This window comes from Apteryx mantelli, chromosome 19 (assembly GCF_036417845.1).
Source record: "Apteryx mantelli isolate bAptMan1 chromosome 19, bAptMan1.hap1, whole genome shotgun sequence".
In the NCBI taxonomy this organism is placed as follows: domain Eukaryota; kingdom Metazoa; phylum Chordata; class Aves; order Apterygiformes; family Apterygidae; genus Apteryx; species Apteryx mantelli.
Genome location: NC_089996.1, coordinates 16,819,804 through 16,840,766, shown reverse-complemented (window position 1 = coordinate 16,840,766; position 20,963 = coordinate 16,819,804). Strand labels below are relative to the sequence as shown.

At 39.4% G+C, this 20,963-nt stretch overlaps 1 protein-coding gene across 2 annotated transcripts in view; it reads left to right on the top strand.

The window, feature by feature from the left end:
* RPTOR (regulatory associated protein of MTOR complex 1) overlaps positions 1 to 20,963 on the top strand; it is a 171,455-nt gene that overhangs the window by 11,718 nt on the left and 138,774 nt on the right. For both annotated transcript variants that reach the window (XM_067308133.1, XM_067308132.1), the window contains exons 2-3: positions 7,125 to 7,227; positions 10,494 to 10,576. In XM_067308133.1, coding sequence (XP_067164234.1) covers positions 7,125 to 7,227; positions 10,494 to 10,576 — 186 coding nt within the window. The remainder of the gene's footprint in view (positions 1 to 7,124; positions 7,228 to 10,493; positions 10,577 to 20,963) is intronic.

Below are 20,963 nucleotides of genomic sequence, written 5' to 3'. Positions count from 1 at the left end.
AAGGGCAGTGCCCCAAACAGCTGGGCTCCGTCTCCACAGCAGGGATCCGTGTTCCTTCTGCCTGTGCACTGGATCACGATAAGTCGTGTCGGTGTGGGATGCGGTCGGACTCGCCTTCTGGAGAAACCTTTGTTTGTGTGCAGCTGGGTGATCAAGCTGACTGGGAAGGTCACGGTTTTGTCTGCCTGTTCAAAAACTTCATCTTTTTCACCAGCTGCTTTGTGAATTCTGCTAGTGGCGTTTCTCGCTGGTGTGTTTTGTGCCTCAGCTTTGGAAACTGCCCGTGGTGTTCAAAGCACCTTGGCCAAAGGGTCGCCACGCTCTTAGCTTGGAGCCTGGAATGGGAAGTTGCCAGCGCGTTGGGGCCGCTCCTCTCCCTCCGTGGCTCATCCGTCGTGAGCCCGGGCATGCTGCCCTCCCGTTCGGCGGGGTTTCTGCGAGAGGCTGTCTTCTGGTGAGAAACGCCTGCCGGGTAGGGGTGCGATACATAAAGACTTCCATGCGGCATGGGAAAGGGAAAAAGCTATTTTGAGTGTTGCAGACTGATCTCTAACTGAAACTGTAGGCGGAAAACAGTGTTTCATTTACTAAATTTTGTTCTTATTGCTCAATGTTTAGAGGACTCCTTGTTAAAGTATTTAATTGTATGTCACCAAAAAAGTTAATGTTTTGGAGTTACCTATGGACACCTAGCTGGTTTTGCCTTTTGGTTTAAAGGTGTGAACTGAGTGTGTATAAATACCTATAAAGAAAAACGCCCCAAAAGAAGTCTTTAGGAGGGGAATGAGTTTGCTGAACAAGCAGGAAGAACTGAGTCTGCTAGTCAATGGGGGATTTCTAAAACTAGATGGGTATAAGAATTTCTCAATCTGGAAATCAGTCATAGTATTTGTATTTAATGCTGATACATACATATTCGCTTTGTAAAATAATGTAGCAACATATATTTTACGTTTAGAGCTGACCTTATCTTGTGTTTGTATTAACTCACAGAAACAAGCTTTAACTTACTGGTGAAAAACTATTCTGGTTTACCTCTTTTGCGTTCACCTGTGTAATCTTTAAGCAGGTGCTTTCCAGCTTGAAAATTGCAATGTAGAAATAAAATACTAATGCGTTTAGAAATGTCCATTCTGAAATGTTAGGTGGGGTTTTACCCCAAAATGCAAAATTTCTTGTAAATTCATTATGACTGACTTGCTCGTGTGATGGTGAAATTAGAAGATAAAACGGTTACATGCCTCTCTCAGTTGCTATCTTTTTTTTTAATTAATCTATAACAAATATTTAGCATCTGGTGATAACAGGTGTCTCATTTTCAATATGGACTGAAATTACTTTTAGGTATGTTACAACAGAATAACTTAGGCTCCCTGTGATGATAAAACCTCTGTTTTTTCAATCGGCAACTGAATGTAATCATTTTTCTTGCTGAAAATAACTGCAGAAATTGCACTAATTTTGGTTTCAAATAGCTGCAGGCTACATTAGTCTCATCTGCAAATCTGTTTTGTTTAGAAGTGAAATAAGAGGTGAATGCAAAAGTATTTGAAATTTGCGTATTTTGCTGAAGATCAGAGTTGTTTAATGTCAAGTGCTTTAATAAGCATCCTCTCTTCTAATACAGCTACAGATCAAAGCAGGAGATCTTACCCCTGTCAAAGCTAAGGAAAAAAAAAAAAAAGGCAGGGTAGATCATTGATAGCAATGCAAATGTAAAAGCTGGGAGAATTCTGAACAGTAACTTATCTAATGACTTAGAAGAAAAAACACGTAACCAAGGAACCCCAGGAAAGTCTTGGATTAGTAAAGTCAGATAAAGGAAATGGAGACACTACGGACTAGATTAACAGATTTGTGCAGCTTTTCACCCGGAGCATCGTGGGAGGAAGTACAAACAGTGCTGTACTGAAATTTGAAAAAGAGACTCGAGCGATTTGGGAAATCAGGAACTGATAAACCATGGTTTTGGTAAATGATGTATAAAAATTTATTCTTAAGTGTTAGTTTTAATAATATATTACAGTCAGCAGAGTTTCTGTGAAGGAATATTCTGTTTTTATAATCTCTGGGAATTCTTTTAACTTCTTTAGCGTAATAACAGACACAACTACCTCTGATTGCTTGTTCCTGTTTCTGAAAGATTTGGGGTTTGAATTCAGCCTCCTTACTTCACAGTGCTTTTTGACCAAGTGGATTTTGCCGTTTAGGTATTGTAAGTTCTCACCCAGAGTTATTAAATCATTTTAATTGCATGCAATACAAAGCTGTGAATGCTCTGTGCTTTTTTTCCGATGCAAAGCATGCTGAAGAGCCCACTAAAGGAGCCTTTCATGGTTTTGATCTTGGGCCTTTGGTGAGAAAGCATTTTGGATATTGGTTTTCCTAGAAGCATGCCAAATACTCATGTGTTTTCTTTATTAATTTTGACAAAATCTTGTTGAAATGTATTCAGGTGGATGTATTCTTGATGTGTAGAAAAGAACATTTCCACTGCGTTTTAATGGCAGATGAGGATGTCCTAGTACTTGTTGTATTACTAAGCTTTAAAGCTTCCAGTAGTATATCACAAAACAGTTTAGAAATGCAAAAAGCATTATTCAGCTTTTTGGGCTCAGTCTTTTGATTTGTAATGACTGGACGTCATAGATAGATGTTGAGCAGGAGTCAGAGGGCAGTGTGAGAGCTGCAGCTCTTACTGAAGAGGTGCTCTTTCTGGGTAGAGCGAACAGCCATGAAGTATAATACTTTACCTCCTTTGCGAGGAGGTAGGCGGAGAGCAGGATAACCCTGTTCGTCTATGGGATCACTTAGCTAGACTGTTACTTTTCATCACTGGTTTACTGTCTGTTTTCAAGGAGAAATACTTATTTAAAACACAAAACTTGGGAATAGAAAATAAACAGTGGTATGTACAATGAAAGCCACAGATCAGACATTACTAGTAAAATATTGGAAAACAAAGCAGTGTTAGGCCACAAAGGGGAAACAGTAAATAAATGAGACAGAAAAGATTGTTTGGAAGAATGTTGTCTCTTGAAAGAATGATTTGTATGTTTTCACTGCTAATAACTTATTTTGCCTTGTATATGTAGTTTTCTTTATTTTCTTCTGGATTTTAGTGCCTGTTTGCCAGTGTATGATGGCTTGTAGGAATGTTAGTGCACCGTAACATTCTACGACACAATGTCTTTTCTGGGGCTGCGTGAATTCATAATAGATTTAGTATACTAAAAAGGCATCTTTGTGTACAGGCACAGTTTAAAGATCCTTCTCAAAGAGTTCTGTATTGGTCAGTTGTTTTGTGTTTTTTCTTTTTTCCCAGATCATACTGCTGAATATTAATAATCTCTACAAATGGGCATAGTTGGTATATCGTGAAATAGTAAAGGACTATCTACTTGTGATCTTACGTTAAATATTTCTTATCTTTGCCTAGTCCACAGGCAGGTCAAGCAAAAACTCTTCTGGAACTGTGCGTCTCTTAATACTTTAAGCGTATCAGGTGGGTTTTATGAAATGGAAGGTAGAAAAAGATGACACTAAATTTTGAAAAACATCACTTTCTAAATGAAATTCTTTCCTTATCTTTTGTTATTGTCCCAAAGGTAATAGAGAACTTTCAGATTGCAGGCTGTAATTACTGTTTGTTGCAACGCTGAAGTAACGCGATGCTTTCATTGTGTCTAATAGTCACTGCGGTATGTGAAATGGGTAAGCAGGACGAAAGCCATGTGCATTTGCTGAGGAAAAAATAAGGCACTAAAATATCAGGTGCCAGACATGCTTTACTGGCAAAAAAGCATTAAAAAACTTCCCCTGAGGTTTTAAGACTAACGGGGACTATTTTGATCTATTGCCACTTACATGCAGCAGCCTTCATCATGCATGAGCTAATTTGTTCTCATAGCAGAGTAATTTATTTACTGGTATTTTAAGGTGTATGTAGCTTTTGTCTTTGAAGTTTTCAGGTAGTGTCTGAATCCTTTTAAAAGACACGCCATCTTTATGACATAAAATTTCTCAATTCATCCTGTACAAATTTTGTGAGTTTTTGCTTTTATTAGTGCTGGGCACTGTTTTATTCATTGTCTTCTGTTTTGTCCGAGTCGGTGATTCTCAGTGTGTGTTTTGGATCAGGAGACAAATAAGTCAATGACTTTGAGGTAACTTTTTTTTTTTTTTTTTTTTTTAACTAAGTGCACTTTTTGTGAACAAAATTTCAGGTGTGCCTGTTATATTTATAATTATATTGGGGCTTTTGGTTGTTCTTGTTGCGGGATCCTTATTATTAGAGCCTTTATTGTCGCAAACCAGCAGTGAGCCCTTTGCGCGAGGTTCTGTAAAACCGGGGCTGCAGTCGCCCTCCATCCCACGGAGGTGAGCCTCTAACCAGCGCCAGAACTGGCGGGGAAGGGTGGGAGCCCCTCGGAGGAACGTGGAGCCAGCTCCAGGGCGATGGCACAGTTTATTTTTGAGGGCATCGGTTCAGTGTTGATAAACTCAATGAAGAAAAGTGAGGGGGGGGGAAAGGGAGATAAAGTGGAAGAAAAGAGGAGCAGCGGGAAGGGGAGGAGGAGGACGGAGGTCTCCCCTTCTTGGTGTGAACAGTGTCTCCCTGCTCCAGTTTCTAGTTTCTTCATAAATTATGCATTTGTGTGGATCTAGCTTTTACAGTAAGTGTGGGGTTTTTCTTTTTCTTTTTTTTTCCTTTTCTTTTTTTTTATTTTTTGCCTGCTGTTCTGAATCTTAATGAGCACCCTGGGGATGAGGAGATGCGGGTGGCTTTGCTTCAGACAAGTGAGGGAATGCTGAACACTTTTGATGGAAATACAGTGAACCACATTGCTACTTTTGTTTTCCTGCTCCGATTTAGGTACTGGTGTGAAGGAGAGTTTGGAGAAGAGCATAAAGCTGCAAAATAGTAATTTTCAAACAATATTTTTAACTGGCTATGGTGTTTAAGAGTTGGTTTAATGCTCCTTTTAGGTGATAGTTAAGATGTCAATAGAGTTGGATTTCCTGTGTTTGTGGTGCCCCTTGTGGCTATAGCAGCATGTCTAAATGTGCTGCTTGATCAGTTTTATGCTGTTTTTATTGAATCAGCACCAAGACCACACTAAGTGGTGATTTCTCCCAAAATAAGTATACCGTGACATCGTGACTAGAAAGCCCAGGCACGCTGTATCCGTACCCCGCCGGGAAATCCTGGTGTTTGGAAGGAACTGGAACAGAAAATACGGTAGCTTGCTTTCATAATGTAAGCTTCTAACAACGGAATCTTATTTAATAGGGAGACAGATTTTAAAGACATAAGTTTCCTTGTATATAACCTTTTCATGGCTGCGATGCGAAGGGCGTGTGGAGGAGACTGGCAGAAGTGCCGGGCTCGCCTCGGCGCCAGCTTTCTCAGCGCGCTGGAGCGGCGTCCTGAGCAAGGAGCGCGCGCGGCGCCTGGGGACATCGTGTATTGGTGTATTCACGGGAAAATGGATTTGGCATGATTCCAATAGGCAGGTTTTAATAGTAATGTCTTTTAACATGGAATTGTATTTTTTGCAGCCAAGACACTAGTTGAGTTTTCTGTTTGGAAACTTTTTTTGAAAAAGTTGTCCTTAACTGTTACTGCACAAATAAATCCCCTAAAAGGGGCTTTGTTCACTAAAAAGCTGGTTGTGTTTATAGTAACCTCATTGACTGAGGAACAAAGTTACAAGTTTATTGCGCTGTGGTTTCTTCATTTTTGTTTTGCAATGAGGATCTAAAGATGAGAGGAAGTGGCTGAAATGAAATGAAGACGGTATCAATCACGCGTATCTCAGACTTGTCACTTAGGTGGAACCCGAAACTTGGTCTGTGGTAGCAAGTTTAGGCGTTATTGCAGCTCGGGCTGGAAGAGAAATAATACAGTAGTGCACCGCTGGCACTTGTTTTTCTTGGTGATTTCCCTTTCAGGCCCCCGGCAGGCTTGGTGTAAGAAGGACGTTGAGATTCGGAGACTAACCCCACCTGGTTGGGCAGGGACATGCTCGTTCCTTTAACAGCAAATGCTTTACTTCTTTCAGGGCTTTTTGCAGCACTTACCGCTTTGGATGCGTGTAATTCAGTTTTGGCGCAGTTACTAAGTTAGGAATTGTAGGTTTGATCGGGCCAGGTTTCTTACAGGGAGGCCGATTTTAAAGGCCGATGAAATAACAGCTGGTGGGATTCTGGGGCTACATGACCTACGTAGCTACAGAAGGATTAACATCATCAGAAACATTCAGTTAGGATTTTCAGATCTGGTCCCTCTCCAGGGTTTGTGAACATTTAAGGTGAATTGAAAGGGAAGCTTTCAGTTAGAAGCTTTGAGATGCCAAGTTTTTCATACAGCGTGTAGACGGTGTGCATGGGGGGATCTTGCGTACGCACACAGATTTCCAAAACATCCCTTTTAGTCTGCTGAAGCTTCTCCCACTGCAGAACTTCAGACAAAAGAATAAAAGGTAGCAAAGTACAGGACTGCCCCTGAAAATGGCAATATTAAAAAAAAAACAAAAAAAATTTAGATAATTATGAGAACCTTAACTAAGAATCTTGGCTACAATACACCTTACAAGTTCAGAGAACTGTAAGACATATCCAGGATAACTAACATGTTAGGGATCTTAAGAAAACGGCAAAAGAAAAACATTGGCTAAACACTTTTTGTTTTGGTTGGTTGCTTAGGTCCCCCCCCCCCCTTTATTTCTTTTGGGCATAATATTAGAAAGGACATTCTATATTCTGATATTAATCAGGAACCCTGAATAGCACATTCACTTATATTAATAATGTATTTCAGTAGACATTGACTAATTTAAGATGCTTAGCAGAAGTCCAGTGATATCTATTTCCATGCTATATAGTTGAAGAAAGGGCTGTGGAAATAATAATAAAAATAGTAATGTAAAATCTAAGTACTGGTATACTAAAAAGAGGGAAAATGTGATCAGTCATGCCTTCCTTAAAATAGTCTGTGTTAAAGAGCAGATAATGAAGCTTAGTTGAAATTCTTCAAAAGTTATAGTAGCAGTAAAATTCCAACCCAAATAAAAATTGATACTTTCTACACTAAGTAAGCATTTATTGTCTCTTATTTCTAGATGAAGACTGTTAGTGTTGCCTTAGTTTTGTGCCTAAATGTCGGCGTGGATCCTCCTGATGTGGTGAAGACAACTCCCTGTGCCCGCCTGGAGTGTTGGATAGGTAAGTCTTGAAAATTTCCAAACTATAGTTAACTTTTATGAATCCCGAAGTATAGCATATATTGTAGGCTCAGTCATATGTTTCCTAGACTAAAACTAGGGTAAACAAAAGGAAACCTCTGGCATCTAATTTGAATGTGTCTGTATGAATTAATTATGTGTCAAGCAGTAACTGCTGCCGTAGGTCATCTTTCCAGCTTTACGCTAAAATGAGATAGCATGGAGATAAAAAAAGCTACTACTTAGCTTTTTTTTATTGTTGTAGATTTATAAAAGTCTAAGCAAATCTCTGGACAGTTACATCTTTATAGTACTCTGATCTGCAAAGGTTTAAAATAACTGCATCATCTAATAGAGAAATAAGTGCCTGTAGAATACATGGACTTTACTGCATGTTGAAAGGACTGCTCTGTGGCTCTCTTATATTGGAAGCATGAATTTAGAAGATCCCAAGTTCTTCCTAGAACATCTTGCTAGCAGTCCAACACAAAGGCTTGCTACTTTGATGCAGTGTTGGACTAAATTCTTAGTCTTTTGCTAAGAAATGAAATTCCCTTGGTTTTGTGGGTCAAGTCTAATTATCAAGATCAGACACATTTGACTAATATTAGAAGGAATTACTTTGTGTAAGAAAGCTATCCAGGAGAGATTTGTTTTTTAACTAGGAATTGAAAATGTTCACTCCAGCAAGTAACATGCAGACCCTTGTAATCCTAAACTCTGGAGCTTTTAATAGGCTACAGAAGCAAATTAATCATTGTATAAACTGAATTCCTTTAAAAACTTTTAGAGCTTCTTGTTTCTAACCTTGCCTCCTTGCTTGCTGAATCTGTAGCATTTCTTTTAATCTAAACATGCTGCTGATATTGAAGAACTTAAAATGTCACGAGCATGCACCAGCAAATGCAGCGTTCAGTGGAAAGAGCAGCTGTCATTTCTCACTGATACGTGAAACTCACCAAAATTTAATTGGGTGGAGAGCGGAGAGAATGATCAGCATTATGGAGTCATTAAAATAAAGTTATTAGTGACTGTCATCAACAAAGAGAATTTTGAATGTACTTTCTTAATTAAGTTTTTATTGTATATATGCAGGTACCCATTTCTTTTTCTAGGCAACTTTAAATTTATGGAAAAGGTAATCTGCAAAAATATCCACTTGTTTTTCTTCTATAGAACATTCTTATGAGAAGTTGATGGTGTGTATTGTGGCAACATGATGTCTCTGTCAGATGTAGATGAAAGCATGGAAATCATTTTGGGTACAATTGCTATTCTTGAAGATTGAACCAAGACCACCAGCTTGTGAGCTCTAGTAACAAATGGCAGTCAGTCGCCGTCAGAAGTCAGCTGCAGTTCTCACTGTACCTTCCAGATGCGCCCTTAAAACATCTAAGTGCTTTGTTTTTATCCAAAATTAAGCCTTAGCCAACATCTGTGCTACAGCATCAACTTGGCCCTGTGTAAGGCATTGAGAAGTTCATGCCGTGATTATACTGAAGGTATCGTGGCCTGTATTTCTTCAGTCCTTTCACTAGCCTTATGTATACCCTGAATGAGGGAAGGTGAAAGCCCACATAATGACTGTAAGGGCATGAGCCTTATTTAGGAAAATCATTTGTTTGCACTCTTTCTCTCTTAGAGGGGCACCAATGTGCTTTGTTTTTGTATAAAGAGTTTTGTTAATAATACTAACTACTCTGAAGGCATTCCAAAATCCACAAAGTACATTCCTCTGCTGTCAGAGTACATCTGAAATGTTATTTTTATTTTTTTCCTGAAATTCGGTTCAATCCTTTTGAAGGACTCCAAAAAATCTGGCATATTTTTACTGTTTTTTTGTTTGTTTTGCTTTTTCTTTTAATTTGAGCAGTAGCTAATGACATGTTAACTAGCAAAAAGTGTTACGAGGCAGCGTAAGTACTTTCAGGGGATTACTGTTCAGCAGCTCAAGGATATCTGCTTGACGCTTTCCTTAAATAGCAAGAGGGCGTTGCGGTTCAGAGTGACAAAAATTGAGGCAGTATATAGAGACATTTCTAAAATGTGTGTCACTGACTGCTGAAACTGCAGGTTCCTTGGAGCAGAATGGGAGCTCTGCTTCTACGCTGCCCAGCTCGTTCCGTCCTGATGAAGGCTCTGGCTAGACTTTGGAGCGACAGCCAAAGCTAATCCAAAGAAAATAGATTGGCGTTTTTAAGTCTGAGCAGACAATTTGCTACTGTTTGTATTTGTTTTGTTCCTATTTGGAAAATGTAAATCTTATATCCCATTATCTTAAATATTTCTACAAAAGAATTTTAAAGTTTTAAATAAAAATGAAATCCTAGCTTTTATTCTAATAAGAAAAATAACTAGTAAACCCCTGCTTTCATCATACTTTAGCAGTATGAAGTAGAATAGTCATAAGGATGATTTAAAATATAACTTTACTGATTTTGTTAAATGCTATTGAAGTAATGATTTATATTGCATTGCAAAACATCAGCTTCTACTTTTTTTGAAACTTGTTCATGTTGTCAATTATATGGCCACAGCTCTTGAATAAAGCCCATAAGCTAAAACTGAAATTGTATCGCTTTGCATGGCAGTAGTTATCTAATGATAAAATTAACTTAAAATTGGTTAAATAGCTAATGATAAACATTTCTTGATAATCGAAGTGAGATTTTGTGTTTATTTCCATTGCTTACTGCTTCAGAGATGATCTGCCATTTATAATTTTTTCATATAACAGTTTTTTCAATTTTTGTCATTATTATAGAAACTTTTTTCAATATTAAAAGAAAAATGTTATGCCTCTCTTCTCTTTCAAAAAAGATTTTGTATTTAATACTTTGGAGAGAATCTGACAGGCTTTAATGGTTTCTAATTTTTACCTGAGTGAAGAATTTGGGGTAAAATTTTTGATATTTTACCTAAGTAGCTTCCATAAAGAATGCAATGCTTAAATTTTAATTGATTGCCTGAAAAAAACCCACATTAAGATATCATTAAATCCTGTTTCTTGCATGCAAAGCACTGGAGTGTTAAAGTGCAGAAAGTTTTTAGCGTCTTTCTTTTGCCGAGGGTGTTGTCATTCTTGGCGTCGATGCAGACTTTGGTCATCCAGGTTGTAGGTCTAGGTTTTATAGAAGCATAACATGGAGTAGCTAAAGGTCTGCATTAAAGCAAATGCAGATAGAATTGGAAATAACTTTTTTGCCTCTTGTCAAGGTGAATGATTTAGTTGTGGCCAAAACCACTCATTTGTATTATATTTCTTAGATCCTCTATCAATGGGTCCTCAAAAAGCTCTGGAGACCATTGGTGCAAATTTACAGAAGCAGTATGAAAACTGGCAGCCAAGAGTAAGTACATATTCCTTGAGCTTCTCCTCTGTAGCTATAGACATGATACTTCTCTGGGATAGACTTTCAACTTAGACTGAAATTATGTACCTATTATGTGCTTTAGTGGTCTTGCAGCATTTGTTGCTTCCTTAATCCATCTGTGTGAATAAATTCTTGCAAGCTGTCAAACTTGATAGCTTTCTAGCTGATGTGTCTCTTGGCTAGCACTTTGCTTAAGCACGTCTGGGGTATTTGTTTAAAATACTAAGTCCAACAATGATTTTTTTTTAATTTATATTCTTCTGAGATTATTGTATTGTATGCATTCTAAGTCCCTCCTCTATTTTCTAACTCAAATTTGATGGAAAAAATAATATATTCAGGGCAGCTGGAGCACAAATAGAGTTAATCCAGGTTCTTTACCTCTTGCCTATATCTGATACCTCCACCCACTTATTCTAGGTTGGTTGACTAGAATTGAGTTTATCGTTCGGTAAAAGCTAAAAGTATTACCTGAAGAAAACTTAATGTGTTTAGTGGTGGCATGTTTACTTTATTTACATCTCTGGATAATTTCCTACATAATACTTTAAATTTGAATTCAGTGGGTGTGCTTTTTTCAGAAGTATTGCACTTTTACATTATGTCTATGTAAGAAGGACTTGTCTTTAAGCCTATGTGGGATATATTTAAGACAAGCTTATTTACTTTTGTGTTTTCCCTTTTGGTGCACTGGCAATTTACTCTTTTAATCTCTCTCTAACAGACAAAAGATCTGGCAGAGAAAATTCAAGTAGTGTCTGAAATCAAATAGGAGAGTAAAACATCTTGATGCAAAGGTGAAAACAAACCTTTTTCTCTGCTCTTTAATAGTGAAGCCCATGTTACTGAGGAATGAGGGACAGGCGTCTGGAAGCAGCAGGTCCTCTCTATGTGGGCAGACATCACGCTGCCTTGTAGAGTTTGCACAAAACATGAAGCAATTACTGAGCTCAGATGTTTGTGTGCAAGGTGCCTGGTTCTTAACAGTAAATCACAGCCCTGTGAAACATTGCAAAGCTAAACACGTACCATTTTATTGCACTCTACAGGGCTCTTGAGTTTTCTGCAGTAATAAAGAGAAGTTGATGTGCCATCCGCAATAAAACAATAGGAACAATATTGAATTTCCTAGAGCTCTCATATAAATACTAATACGTCTAGTTTTGTCTCTTTCTCAGTGTTTTGGAATGGTTGACGATTTGACAGAAAGGAGACAACTTGGGGAAAAAATAGGCAATCTGAAATAAGGTCCAGATCATTAAAATCTCCTGAAACAGCCAGTATTGCTGGGTTGTCAGTGTGAGTGCTTAAACTAGGAAATACCTGTCATTAATATCTTATTGCAAATGCACAAATGATGCTAACAACCAGTAAACTTATTTTGTTAGTCCACCTAGTGTCATACCCGTGATAAACCCTGTGTGAACAGTCTTATGATATCATTACCAGTGTGACCCTATTTTGTCTGCTAATAATTGTAGGATGTGGAATTAATACCTGTTTTTGTTAAATACAAATAGCTTAGGTAAAAAATCCTTAGAAGGGGCAAGTGTGAAAATTCTTTGTTTCTGAAAGGCTGTGCAGCTGATGCATATTTCCTTGACAGGTCTTATCGAGCCCCTTCTACATAATTTATCAGCTTGCCATTGCTTGAAGTATTTCTTCTGATTAAATTTAAGACTTTGCTTTATTGTTGTGTAGCTACATAAATTTGTGTACTGCAGGAGTGAAAAAATACTTCAGCTGTTGTTTCATCTGCAAAATACTGCAGTTAAACAACATTCAGTCATTTCATTGCAAGTCTCAAATGAAAACTTTATTGGGGGAAGAGAGTAGGAGATTACAAAGCTGCAGGGATACAATGAAGAATTTATCTCTCTAAAGAATTTTCCTAACAAGTTAGAGTTCTTGCAATTTAATGTAGAGATAATTTAGGTGGAACAAGTGGAATGAAGAAAAAAATCCAGCTCTTCTTGAATGTTACCCTGTGTAATGGGTGTGGAGTCCCACTGGGCATTGAGGAGGTTATATCCGAGGGTAATCTGGAAAGCAGGCTCAATTCTAGGGATAAAAGGGGTTGCTTAAGCAGATGAGAATGAAAGGAGAAAAGGGTAGTGAAAGTTAAGAGCATAGGACCCCGTAATACCCAACCTGATCGGAGGGGACTTCCCTTCTCGGTGAAGGCCCAAGAAAAACCTTCCCTGCGACTGTCCTGCTGTTTGGGGGAACGTGCGGGCTGACGGCTCGGAGAGGGGTTGCTGGAGCTGAGCAGCGCTGGCCTTGCCCCTTACTGACCCCGGCTAGTGTCATGAGAGCACCGTGAAAAAGGAGAGCTTTTGGCTGAGACAGCGCAGTGCATCACTTTAATTGCTTAAAATAGAAATACTTGATAAATTTCTTTTGGAGTTCTTCACATAGTGTTTAAAATATTTAAGTAAGAAATTGATTACATTGAAATGGTATTTCTCTGCTTGCGATAGTCTTTTTTCTTCCCTTTGTAGAATACTGTCTGTGTTAGGTGCAATGTTTTAGTGAATGACCAGCAAGAACACTAGTCTGCTTGTGCTGGCAGCAAGTGATAAATATTTTCCCTGTTTGGATGGGAAATGGTGAAGGAGACAGTGAGTGTATTCTTCTTAGTTTTCTTGGCACCGCTGCATGTTATGTCATGTAAAAGGTAGGAACTTTCCTTAGTTAAAAGTCAGCAGACTTTGAAAATAAGAATAACAGACTGCCAATTCTTCAAAGTGCTACTGCAGTGAGATGCTTTATCAGCATGCAGTAGCTACTGTGGATTTTTATGGACAGAAACTACTGTTACTTAAGTCACAGTTTACATTCATTTATCAGCAAAGCTTGGGACTTGAGTCCCTGGCTGTAACGTTCTGCAGAGCTGGAACAGAGGGGTTATTGGAGAGGATGAAGATGGTAGTCACCTTTCTACTGCCCTCCTGTACAGCACAGTGTGCCTGTTTCTTGCGGACTGGTTTGAGAGAACGTAAACGTTTCTCTGCATCCTCTTGGCTGGAGTTCTCTGAACTGGGCTACAGCACTTTCTATAGAAAGCACCAGTTCTGTCTTGTGAAATGATTATTAAACAGGGAATGTTGTACAGGATGCTGCTAGATTAGGTCTAACTGATTGCTGGTTATGTTCTTAGAAGGTAGTCAGGCTTCCCCCCCCCCTTTTTTTTTTTGTAATGGACATTTCAGTCTCTTGGCTTTTAGCCTTCCCTGGACATAAGAATTTGCTTAGTTCCCATTCTTTTGTATTTGCCTGCCTGTATTTGTATCTGCCAAAGGCGGAATTGTAGGTTGAATGATGCACAGCTTACATAATTCAGGATCTGGTATGAAGCAGTTTGGAGCATATGCTCATTAAATTTGCATGAAATTATAGATTTATTTTTTTTTGGCTATGGCTTTTGACCAGTTTCTTTCTTTTAACTGTAAACTGCCCAGAAATTCATTTTTCTGAGTTCTTCTTCCTTTCTGTCATCATCCTCAATAATTTTGACACTTCTGTTGTGATTTTTTTTCTTTCTTTTACTAGCCCAAGTGAAGCCCACTGGCACTCCTACACCAGAAGCTTTTGCAATACTGATCTGTATTCTCTGATAGAAACTTTCCTAGTCCTCCCACTGGCAGGTCAAAAAATGATGTCCACAAAGGTTAGGTGAAGAAAGGTATTTCACAGACATTTGCATTCCTGCATTGCTCCTGCAGCGCAGCTTTAAAATTGGAGAAGGTGGACCTTGTTTCAACTAGAATGAATGTTTTAAGCTTTTTAAAAAAAGCATTCTTTTCCTGAGAATTTGTGCCATGTGATAGTCTTTGCACAGCCAGCTGTGAGAAGACTGAGACAGAGATGCCTGTGACTCCCTTAGGTGGGGTGTGGTATGGGTTACAACCCCTTTTTGTGTTTGTGCTACAGCAGCACCTTCAGTTGAGCAAGGTGCCACACACGTGGAATGGAAACACTGCCACACAGCTTGCAATCTGAAGTAAGACTGATATAGGTAAATGGGAGAGTACAAGGAGACGGCAAAATAGCATCAGTCAATGTGACAGGGTCTTAGCACAACAGAAGCCTAACTCTTGTAGTTTTGGTAGATGTTACGGTGTGATGGGTTTCGAAGGGGGGACCTGAAATGGAAACAAAGCAAGTTCTTGCGAGGGAGTTCTTTGAAGAGAATGTGCTGAGGGCTTGGAATAGGCCAGAGTACAGGGTTGTAATTAAGTTTTATTTGCACATGAGATTATTGAAAGAAACCGGGTTTCGAGGGTGCAGAGAAGAGGACCAATAGTAGAGCTCTTCTGCAGTTCTCACAGATGATGAGTCCTCTGAAGTGCTGGAGAGGTAATTTTTAAGAGAGAGGTTCTGGCCATTAGCTAGCAAAATGAACTCAGCAGGGATTTTGTTAAGAGAAACTTCAATTGAGTGGAAAGAGCAGATGTTAGGTCAGAGAGAGTGCAGCACAAAACTAGAAGAGGATATGTAGACAGTGATTATAAACAGCACGTTCTTCAAGCCTGAAGTAGCACGTGTAATCAGCACATTCATGAAATCCAACAAAATTCGGGCAGCCTCGCTACCAGGAAAATCAGAGGACTGATATGGTACTAACCTTTTCTTCTTTTAAGGTGGACTGTTATAGGGAATAAAGTTTAGTGACAGTACACAACAGCTGAGGCTCGTGGATGGGTTAGAAGAAAAGGAAGGCTGCATTCCCTGCTATATTTAAGGAGGACTTCAGTGCTACTGCGATGTGTGCAGAGGTTTTGGTGGGGGGAGGGAATGAGCCCTTGAGCTCCCAGTGCGTATCTGAATATTTGTTGCCCATTGAAGCTAGTTGCAGCAGCACAACCGTTCAGCTTCACTGGGTCTCTAACGGAGCCACCTCACCTCCGGAGAGAACAGACGTTGGCCCCAAGTCTCTGAGAGATTTGGAACTCAACCAGTGAAGGTGTCAAGGTGCGAAGCGCTCCGAGTAAGCGGATGTGAGCAACTGCCGCGAAGCGCGCAGGTGAGCTGCAGCCGGCACGCTGCCCGGCCTCCGGCATCGGCGCCCCGTCGCTCAGCGGAGCGAACGCCCGAGCTCTCCCCTTCGGCGAAGGCGGCAGCGCTTCTAGCAGACCGGGATGCCGCTTTAAAGAAGAAAGCGAAGAAAGAATTATGTGCATCCAGAACAACAGGAATCTCCTGTGGGAAGAACGTTTTACTTCCTCTGAAAAGAGGATGAAATGTTAGTGTATGAAAGTGTGAAACACAACAGGGAAGTGGCCACGTGAGGGAGTGAGCCCATCACGTAAGGGCATTTTTGTCAACTTGGCAGAGCGTGTTTCATAACTAATTTCAGAATGAGGAGTAGGAGATGGGAAGATTGGTTGCAACACATTACACATTTTATTTATACTCTCGAGTTATTTGTGAATTCTGCAGTATCTGATAACTCCCTGCAATGTTTTGAGATCTTACAAAATTGTGTTGGCAGAACCTTGATTTTGCAGAGACCTTTGTAGAGATTTCAAGCTGAAGGTCGATTCTTCTATGGAATTCAGGATTTTTACATCCTGTGATATTTAACTTAATGGAGTGTGAGAGGTTTGTACCTCTGTATAAGATTTAACCACAGTAAGATTTGTAATTTGTCATCTGTGCAACATCTATTTTCCCCCACTTCCCCTTCCACCTTTTTCAGGCCTGCAGCCCTGGGACTTTTGCACTTCCTTTTGTGATAACTAATACCAGCAAAGCCAATTAACTTTAAACATTATATCCCAAAGAACTACCACTTTTTCATCTCTTATCCCCTTGCTAAATAAAACAAAGAAAAAATCAGTCAATTACAGTATTGATTTTCTTTTTCAAGTGCTGCATTTTCTCCCTTCTCTCCACTTCTCCCTTTCTTGCTAAGATGATAATCTTCAGTAATGTCTTATTTTGATTGTCTAATCTGTGCTGGAATTTCTTTTGAGTATTTCATTGCAGCTCCATCTGAAAGGACTTCACTGGAGTGAAGAATGGCCATGAAGGATTTTACTTAGGCCAAAAATGCAAATGGACTTGAGAGATCTAGAAGGCAAAATTAAATATACTTCTAGTGAGCCCTTGGGAAGGGTGGCTTGAAAGCAAATATTGGCATTTGAGAATGCCAACATCAGTAGCATCCTTAATCACTGAGGACAGTGTGTTAATAAATATTATGGACAAAACACTGTCACACAGTGATTTTGTTGCTGTTCTTTATGCAGTTCTCGTATTTATGTGCCTTTTCTTACATTGGTGTCCATTATTAAGGGACAGGCAGTAACATAGCTGAACTCATTAATCTGGCAGATCCAGGCATGTTTTAGGTCTTTCCACCCTATTTGGTTTGTTATGTGGTTGTACCGATTTGTGACTCAGTTCAAAGGGGTGACGTAGTCAAGGAGGAGACGCTTGAGCAATCTTTTATTGAAGTTATAGTAGAAAATTGGCCTAAGGAAACTGAGAAACTAAATACTAATCCCAGTAAGCATGCCTGTTCCTTTTATATGTAACATTAATAGAAATGTCAGTTAGGCTATGGCTGTATATTATATCTTTTCCAAGTGGTTGGTGCCAGGTCGAGATGTTCAGCAGTACATGTGTCCCATTGCGCGGGTCGAGATGCTCAGCAGTGTTTATGTCCCATTGTGCTTTTAATCCGATATCGTATGGTGCGTATTGGCTCTTGCAGTTGGCATCCAGCAATGAATGATGGTCTCTGAGGAGACTTCTCATGCAATATGGATAGATTATATTTTTTTGTGCCAAGCCTTCAAGGAAACAGTGAGGCTTTTCTGATCAAGCAAGGCTGCTGCTTTTTCTCTTCGAGTCTGCTTCCCAACAGTTTTGTCTTAATTTCAAAGGAAGTATAGCTAAGATACTTGAAGCAGATCATTTAAAGCCTTGTGCCTTTTTGTGCATGTTTTCTGTTGTTGATGCTGTTGTTTCCCTCATTAGATATCTCTGGGCTTTGATATGGTTTCTGAGATTTCATTCCTTGCATTGCTTCCTTCTGCCTAATTAATTGGTAAGTTGCCTGCTGCACATCAAAGGTTGAGCATTTCCTAAAGAGTAACTAGTTAAGTATGAAAGCTAATTGAACATATGACCTAATTATTGGTCTCTGTGAGTCATACTTTTCCTTTATTTCTGTAGGGATTTTCTTTTAAAACAACAGCAAATACTAATTGCTCCTGTAAAAGAAATACTATAGAATTCCAAAGGGGAATGGAAAAACTTGTGCTTGGTCTCCTTACTCTGCGGATGTTTTAGGAAAACCTGGTTTTGTTGAACAAGGTCACAGTGTCTTTTTTGTTTGTTTTTTGTTGCATGCTCTCCTAAGAGGGCTGTGTTTGTTGTTTTTATTTCCCGACAGCCTCATGAATTTGGCAGCTATTTCAGGCTCTGCAAAAGTTTGTGTCAATCCTTTGCTGTCTTGTTAAAGATCAACTGTCTTCAGCTGTCTTCAGCAAAAAATAGCATTTTTTCAAAAAAAAAAAAAAAAGTTTGTCATAGAAGAGGGATCAACAAGTATAATTGCCAAAAGCAGTTACTGACATTCTCATTCCATCTGAAAAATTGTCGTGGTACCATTCTGCGTTTCATTGTAAGTGTGCTTTTATTCATAAAATCTCTCTCTAGAAAAACTGATAATTTAGACAGGAAAGAACAAATTCTAAGTATGCAAAATGATAAAAGCCACCTTCTTATGCCTTGTGTATATGTAGAAAATTAGGGCAAATTCTAATGAAAGAAGATTCAGAGCAAAAAGCAGACGTAGCTATTTGCTTTCCAGTCTGGACTGGAATGGGCAGCATCTGACTTGTAATTCTACTTTTGGTGGTTCTCTGAGAGTGGTCTGCAGATTTCTGGGGTTCACTAATAATCTCTGTGGGTCCACAAAAGATCTTTAAGAAAAGAAATGCTGTTGCAGTAGATTCAACTTGGCAATGTCTAGGTCTTCATGTTCACTAAAAATCTTTTAGGAATCTACTGAAGAAAGAAGGTTAAAAATCAATTTGTTCTCTACTGAAACACTCCTGTGAGTGTTCACTGTACGTTTACAAAATGTATTGTGTTTATGAGCTAAGTGTCAGTCAGTATTTTTTTATGGACTTTGTGTAGATACCTGAGGACTACTTACTAAATAAAAATGAAAAGTAGTATACCACACAGCAAGCTTTCATATATACACAGCAAGCTTTCATATATACACAGCAAGCTTTCATATATACACAGCAAGCTTTCATATATTTAAAACTATTAGATATTAGACTTTACTAGATATAAGGACCTTGACAAGCTCTGCTAAATCATCATATAATGGCTCGTATTGCTACCAATGCAGCCATCCGCTCCACCTCTCTTCCGGAAGGTGCTGCCTTCACCGCGGAGCTTGGCAGAAAGGACCATAAGGCTGCGGTCTCGGTTTAAGCCGTCAACGAAGGTGTACTGGGTGCTACTGTCCATCGTGCTATAAAAAATGAAACTGGGCCACCCATTTTCCTGTGTCGTGGGGGTATTAAGCACCAACGGGAGGTCATGATGAGCGACTGGAGAATTTAACATCTTAAACCACAGCGCAGATTCCGCGGAGCTTTGTTATCATTAGCCTGAATTGTACTGTTGTAGCTGTGGGCACTGGCAGTGGGACTACCCTAGCATGGGAGTAGCTGCACCACCTGTATATGGAGGTGCCCTACAGCAATAACTAGAGGATTTGGGGTAACCTGTAGAAGTAGAAAACTTCCTAAGGCAATTACAGGGCTCACTAGGTAGTATGTGTGTGCTAACTCTTTTGATGGGAAAAATCTTTAACAGACTTTAAAAAATAATGTGGAAACTGTGAAATTGCATCACTACCTAATACTGATTTCTCTGAGATTCTGATGGAAAAATGAAGCACAGGAAAGAAAGAATCCAGTTACAGGCATAAACTGATGTCAAAGAAGTGTGTTCAGAAACTGTGAAGGCGAGGAAGTGGCATTAAGCTGTTTTGTACACTGCACCGTTCATGCTTTCCATCAGGCATTGCAGATCAGCAATGATGTGGCATGCTGGAACTAAGTCAACAAACTTGCAAAATCAGTTTAGTGGGAAAATCCTCTGGGTCTTGCCATGTTGCTGAAAGCTGCAGACACTGCGGACAGGAGTGACCTTGAATTGAGGAGCTGGGGCAAAGGGGAGGCTATTGCCAAAGTCTAAAAAGATCAGTTGGAACCACAATGAAAATGACACTTTACTTGTGAGCAAACAAAATATCTTCCAATTCTGTTAGAAAAATGACACAGTAATGTGACTACTCAGGTTAGAGTAGCTCTCTGAAGAGCAGTGGCCTTCAAAAATCACTAAACTGCTCAAGCAGCTGCTGGGCAATGTGTCCGCCTCAGTTGCGTTCTCTTGGTAGCAAGGCCTGAATCGCTGCAGGACAGCCGTTCTCGAATACCCTACTGCTGTTTCTGCACAGTTTAAACAGCTTCCCTTGAAAGCGAAAGGAGCAGCCTGGTAGTCTCCCACATGCACATTCAGGAAGATCTGCTTGGCACGAGAATGGCTGAAGACATAAAGTCAAGAAGAACAAGATGAATTCTTACCTTAGTTACTCCTTTCCCCTCCTATACACACGTCCTCATTCGGGGAAGCAATGGGCCCACTTTGCCAAGGTGGGACTTCCTGAGACTGCTTCTGAAATACTTTTCTTTTACTGTTACCACCCAGCATCCGAATTCCTATTAATTTTGGATCCCCTGTCTGAGTGCAAGAGGTCAATGTCCATCCTTTCTCGTTTTCCTTTCCATAGTCTGACAATAGGATCCATTCACATGTTGTATGCTTCCTCTCTCTTTTGTTCTGTTTTGTATTTTGTCATCAAAATGGAGTCAGAATTGTCAGACAAGCAAGAATTTCATATGCTGGAGCATTTTTATATGATCAGTGTACTTTTAATGTGAGTTTGTCCTAAGATGTGACGAAAGACCTGATATTAAAAAAGGCTTCCTGAAAGAGATAAGCAGCTCTGCCTGCTCAAATCTGATTAACGTTTGTCTGTAATTACCACCCAGCCTCTGTGTGACCTATTTAAAAATACTTCGTCTTTGTGTTCAGTGAAGAGTAGTGAATCACTGGTGGTTACAGATGAGGAGGAGCCTTCTGCAGACCCACTCGCGTTGACCCTGGTGCTTTTTATCCAGTAAATAACACGAGATTCAGTCATTGCAAACTTGGACATGTAAATAGTACTTCGTTAGGCAACTTAAGTTTATTTCTGAAAAGATACCAGAGTTTTGTGCAAAACATTCAGAGTTAACAAAGAAAACTATTTACAATTATATTT